The sequence below is a fragment of the Peromyscus maniculatus genome, chromosome 3 (assembly GCF_049852395.1).
Source record: "Peromyscus maniculatus bairdii isolate BWxNUB_F1_BW_parent chromosome 3, HU_Pman_BW_mat_3.1, whole genome shotgun sequence".
Taxonomy (NCBI): domain Eukaryota; kingdom Metazoa; phylum Chordata; class Mammalia; order Rodentia; family Cricetidae; genus Peromyscus; species Peromyscus maniculatus.
This window is the reverse complement of record NC_134854.1, coordinates 10320509-10326870: the sequence shown is the minus strand read 5'-3', so window position 1 is coordinate 10326870 and position 6362 is coordinate 10320509. Positions and strand designations below refer to the sequence as shown.

Genomic DNA, 6362 nt, shown 5'->3' with positions numbered 1-6362 from the left:
CACTGGATGCCCCAGACTGGAGTTAAGGATGGTTGTGAGCTACCATATAAGTTGCTGGGAACCAGATTTATGTCCTCTGCAAGAGCAGCAAGTGCTCTTAATAACAGAGCCCTCTTTTCAGCCCCCATGATATATCTCATATTGATCACAACTAAAATCACTATAAGGAGGCTGGAAGAATGACTCATTCAGTGTTTGCCATACAAGCATGAGGGCCTGATTTCAGATCCCCAGCACCCAGGTAAAAAGCCAAGCATAGTGACATGTACCTATAATCCCCATATTGAGGTGGAAACAAGAGGATCCTGGGAGTTTGCTGGCCTGACATGCTAGCCAAATTGAAACCCCGTGTTCAGTATGAGATTTTGTTTAAACAAAAGAAAGTGGAAAGTAACTGAGACAGACACCCGATGTCAACCTCTGCCCTCTACACATATGTGTACACCTGTGCACATGAATTCATGCAAACACATACATGTACATATACATACAAAAATTCACTATAACTCACATTAAATAACTGAATCCTCCAGTGATACCAATAAAATGAGAGCAATGTTCTAGTGACTTCAAACTTTTTTTTTTTAACAAGTCATAGATGTACTATGGCACTCTAGCTGGTTGATAGACCGACCAGGGCAGCCTAGAATTCATAGACATCTGACCGCCTCTTTGCAAAATCGTTTTTTATTAGTCACATTCTCATTGGTGAAGTACTCCCAGAGTCACAGGACCAAGTTAGAGACAAGGCTGCCAACTAGCAAATCTATGTCAGAGCCCCAGCTCAGGCCCCATGCGGGGACAGTAGCTCACAGTCACTGGCCTTCATAGTGATAGTCGTCAGTGCCCTGGATCTAGAGATGATGAAACCAGCCCTTCAGTTAGAGATATGTAACCCAGTTCAGTTACTACCTGATTTGCATTTTGGAAGTTAGTCGATATACTAATGAGAAAAATAAAATGGAAAGTCATTAAAATGAAAGGTATGCTGAATTTTGAAAGAAGTCTAACAGTCTTCTCTTGCTAAAATCTCGCTGTAATCGAAATGATTTTTCCAAGTCTCCCACTCATTGCTTAGGAGGCCAGCGGCAGCTTGTGCAGAACCAACCCTCTCCGTACGTCAGGCAGGCAGTGTTTGTATATTCTCCACGTATCCAAGCAGGGCCTTTTTAACTTTCCGTGCTACAGACAGAGCTGTTCTTTCCTGACTGGTAGCCAGGAAAAATCTTGGAGATTTGGCAGGAACACGGTGGGAAGCCTGGTGTTGCACCAGGCTTCACTAGAACCGGGGCTTTCTGCAAAGGCGGATGAGCAAAACACCTCCCTTTGTTTCGCTCCCTATTGAAGGACAAACGGAGGCCCCAGATCGCAATCAGACTCTATTGTGTAAACTCGGGGTTTCCATAGCGTACAGCCTTTTTGGCACCGTGCTCCTCATTATTTTTCAGCTGGAAAACCAATTAGCATTCTTTTTATATTTAGGTGTGAGTGCTTGGGCCTTAGCGCAGTTTTTGGCCATCTGCCCACATGGCTCTGGTCTCTTGGGCAATGCCTGACAAATTAAGATAAAACCGTTACTTCATGTTTTCCTACAAAGAGAAAACAAAAACTGTTTCCTGCTCTTATTAATTAGATGAAGTCAATGTCCACATTTAACAAACAAAAAGGTAGGCATAATCAGGGTGTCACCCCTGAGCCCTTATCTCTCCCCAGGCGAGTTCCTCTGCAGGAATGTGAGAAGGAAGATGTGTCAGCTTCTGACCAAGCTTTTCTTCTCTCCTTATGGTCAACAGAGGCCTCCATCAAGTGGCTGGGCTTCGTTAACCATGGGGTCACGCTTTGGCCTCTGTGGCATTTTTGCTTCACAGGTTTGAGTGTTATGATTCACCTGGAGGAAAGAACTGTTAGGAGATTCCAGCCCGGACAAGTGAATTAGTCATAACAGTCAAGAGGGCACTGCCCAGTTTGAAAGGGAAAAACAGAGCCAAATAGTTCCCTATCTTGAAAGGCAAGCAAAATAGTGTTCATGTTCCAGGAATGTAGTTTATGATTAGAGATAGCCCTATCTGAGCTGTGGTGGGTGTCAGAATATCCGAGAATGCGGAGGAGAGGAAGAAAGGAGGTTGGGATTGCCCGTCCTGTGAAGTGTCCCCCAGAGTAAACAGCCTTTGCCATAGCAACAACCTAATGCCACAGATCAGAGGAATGCGGTCCTCCAGCAAGCAGACCGAGGCTTGGCAAAGTCTCCCAGATGATGCAAAATATTTAGAAGGGAAGTGGTAAAACAAACAGAAAGGAAGCACAGCCATGCGGCTGTAGTTCGTAGGCAAAAATAAGTCACACACACGAAACAGTGCAGTGTAGCTACAACAGCGTTTTTGTGTCCCCGGGTACTGAATGTCCATCTCTTTGCTAGAAACAGCCTGAGGGGTTACTGCTCCCCCTTCAAGACTGTCTTTGTAAATAGTGGGTAGTGGCATCCTTTAAAAAAAAATCAATTGAAAGACTTCTTTAAGGACTTTGTACAGACCATTTTCTTTGCTACAAAATCTATTCTGAAGCTGTATTATTTAACAAAGGGTCTGTGTTCTGAGTCATCCGGAAATTTTTTAGCCAATTTTTTTTTCTTACTGCTAGGTTGCTGTCACGAGCAGAGAATGGTCATCTGTAATAACCCAAGGGAGTGACTAGAACATGCCCAGCCACGTGCAAAAGAAAAGTAATAGACCAGTGTCTAAGTGCCAGAAATGAGCCAGTCCCCTATGCAGGATTGGCTACACAACCAGATTTGCTAAGACAGTCTCAGCTCAGCCCTGCTGTTCAGGTTCAATTACAGAAGAGGTGACGGCTCACAAAGGTGTTCTGTTTGGGATAATAAATACTCTGACGGCCCGATTCGTGTTCATGCTCAGAGCCCATCCCCTAGGAACACCATTCTGAAGTTCTTCAAGCCTTAGAGCCTGAATACAACACATAAAAATTAATTTAAAAGGAACGGAGCGATGACGCAGTCAGTGACGTGTTTGCTGTGCGAGCAGAGGACCTGAGCTCAGATTCCCAGTCCCGCGGAAAACTCCGGTGCAGTAGCTCATGCCTGGAACTGCAGCCCTGGGGATGTGGAAGCAGGAAAATCCAGGTGGCTCTTTGTTCAGCCCGTCTAGCCAAATGGTTAGCTCCAGATTCAGGGGCAGACTTGTCTAAAAGATAAGTTGGGAGAGGAAGAAAGAGGATATCTGATGTCAACCTTTGACCTCCACTCAGGCACATGTTCACATGCGTACACATACACACAAATAATATACAATAATAAAATTTAAAAAGAGAAGTGGTCATTTTCCCATCCTGATAAGAAGAACCTTCAATAGTTTAACTTCATCTACTATAAACACAGGAAACAGGAGCCTCTTGGCTGGTACTTGGGCGAAGAGGGAGACTGCCTGTTCACAGCACCCTGCGCCTGCTTTCAGAAGGAGCTCGGAGTGTCCCAGGAGGCTGTCTGCAGAAGTCCAGACATCCATTTCTCCTTCAGGGGCAGGGAGGCAGGCAGTCATTTCCAAAGCCCACACACAGGCTGCCGCTTTTTCTGCCTCGCAGCCTAGAAAGGATCCCTGAGATGTTCGCAATGAGAGAGGATTCAGGGATTGGTGCAGCCCCCAGCTGCACGGCTCGGAGGAGGCTGCTATTTGAATTAGAATGGAAACTCTTTGATCTCTTTTATATCTAAGTTTAACCATGGCCTAGACCCAGAAGGTAGACTAATTTTGGCGACTTCCACCCCCCCCTCCCCGGCCCCGTACACTTTTATCTAGAGATAAAAGCAAGGTTTGGAAGCATAAACAGAAGGTGTATTTCCCTGGACCCAGCAGCCGGCATATCAAACAAATAGCTCTACAGATGCCTGCCGGTGCTCAGTCTAGCTCTGGCTTCTTCAGCTCTGCTTCCGCTTTCCCTGGCAGCCAATAGGATCATTTCCTTCTGTCTTAACCGTCAAGATGGTTCAACATTAAAGAAATCATAAAGGAACCAGTGTCTTGCAGCAAAATAGTGACTTCCATTTTCACACTAAATTTAAAGAGTGGGAGACAGAGAGAGATGGGTCGGTGTTTAAGAGCACTGGCTGCTTTTCAAAGGACCTAGATATTCAGTTCTCAGCCCCCACGTGACAGCTCCAGCTTACAGTTGTGTGCAACCCTACTTGCAAGGATGGGGCATTTTCTTCTGGTCTCCGAGGGCACTCCATACATGCAGTGCACTTATATGCTTGTAGGCAAAATATTCATGGGCAAAAAGTAAAAATAAATATTTTTAAAAATTAAGAGAAAACCATGTTTTTTTTTTTTTTAAGTTACAAAGTTAACTTGGGTGGGTTCTGTCAATATCTGGTTGATGGTGAAGCCTTCTAACAGGTGTTTTTCTAACCTGTGCCTCAAGGGATCAATCAGGCTTTAAATGGTGATGGCCAGCTTGCTAATCCCAGGAGGAACAGTGGAATATGGGCCCCCACCTTGGAGCCACAGAGAGGAGTCACAGCTCATATACCAACAGCCTTTCTATCATGTGCACTTATCATTACAGGACTACTTGAGAAGCTCACGAGTCCGAGAGGGTTTCATGCAGCCCATTTACGTGCATAGAGCAATAGTCCCCACAAATAGAACATCCCATGACATAGGTTTTAGTTATTTAGCTGCGTTGTGTTCTTACCCTGCAAGGAAACGTCACAAAACACGACAGAATCCGCTTATAAGAGTTTATTAGAGCTTTCTGCCTGTTGACGCGCCCGGGGAAGCATCGCCGAAGGCTCTCGTTGCCCTGCCGCCATGTCCAAGTCCGAGTCTCCCAAAGAGCCCGAACAGCTGCGGAAGCTCTTCATTGGAGGGCTGAGCTTCGAAACGACCGACGAGAGCCTGAGGAGCCATTTTGAGCAATGGGGAACACTCACGGACTGCGTGGTAATGAGAGATCCAAACACCAAGCGATCCAGGGGCTTTGGGTTTGTCACATACGCCACTGTGGAGGAAGTGGATGCCGCTATGAATGCAAGACCACACAAGGTGGATGGAAGAGTTGTGGAACCTAAGAGAGCCGTGTCGAGAGAAGATTCTCAGAGACCGGGTGCCCACTTAACTGTGAAAAAGATCTTTGTTGGCGGTATTAAAGAAGACACTGAAGAACATCACCTGCGAGATTATTTTGAGCAGTATGGAAAGATCGAAGTGATTGAGATCATGACTGACAGAGGCAGTGGAAAAAAGAGAGGGTTTGCTTTTGTCACTTTTGATGACCACGACTCGGTGGACAAGATTGTTATTCAGAAATACCATACTGTGAACGGCCACAACTGTGAAGTCAGAAAAGCCCTGTCAAAGCAGGAGATGGCTAGTGCTTCATCCAGCCAAAGAGGTCGAAGTGGTTCCGGAAACTTTGGTGGTGGCCGTGGAGGCGGTTTTGGTGGCAATGACAATTTTGGTCGAGGGGGGAACTTCAGTGGTCGTGGTGGCTTCGGTGGCAGCCGTGGTGGTGGTGGATATGGTGGCAGTGGGGATGGCTATAATGGATTTGGTAATGATGGAAGCAATTTTGGAGGTGGTGGAAGCTACAATGATTTTGGCAATTATAACAATCAGTCTTCAAATTTTGGACCAATGAAGGGAGGAAACTTTGGAGGCAGAAGTTCTGGCCCTTATGGTGGTGGTGGCCAGTATTTTGCTAAACCACGAAACCAAGGTGGCTATGGTGGTTCCAGCAGCAGCAGCAGCTATGGCAGTGGCAGGAGGTTCTAATTACAGCCAGGAAACAAAGCTTAGCAGGAGAGGAGAGCCAGAGAAGTGACAGGGAAGCTACAGGTTACAACAGATTTGTGAACTCAGCCAAGCACAGTGGTGGCAGGGTCTAGCTGCTACAAAGAAGACATGTTTTAGACAATACTCATGTGTATGGGCAAAAAACTCCAGGACTGTATTTGTGACTAATTGTATAACAGGTTATTTTAGTTTCTGTTCTGTGGAAAGTGTAAAGCATTCCAACAAAGGGTTTTACTGTAGACCTTTTTTCACCCATGCTGTTGATTGCTAAATGTAATAGTCTGATCATGACGCTGAATAAATGTGTCTTTTTTTTTCTTTTTTTTTTCTATTTTCTTTTTTTTTTTTTTTCTTTTTAAATGTGCTGTGTAAAGTTAGTCTACTCTGAAGCCATCTTGGTAAACTTCCCCAACAGTGTGAAGTTAGAATTCCTTCAGGGTGGTGCCAAGTTCCATTTGGAATTTATTTATAATTGCTTGGGTGGAGAAGCCATTGTCTTCAAAAAACCTTGGTGTAGTTAAACTGCCAGTTACTGTTGTGACTTTAATGAGTTTTACC

The 6362-nt window shown here is 45.2% G+C and overlaps 1 protein-coding gene across 1 annotated transcript; it reads left to right on the top strand.

Annotated features, from left to right (window-relative positions):
* The first annotated feature begins 1374 nt into the window (after positions 1-1374).
* LOC102920328 (heterogeneous nuclear ribonucleoprotein A1) lies at positions 1375-6122 on the top strand. Its single transcript, XM_076566180.1, has one exon. The coding sequence runs from the start codon at positions 4821-4823 to the stop codon at positions 5781-5783; it is 963 nt and encodes a 320-aa protein (XP_076422295.1). The 5' UTR covers positions 1375-4820; the 3' UTR covers positions 5784-6122.
* Positions 6123-6362: the final 240 nt, after the last annotated feature.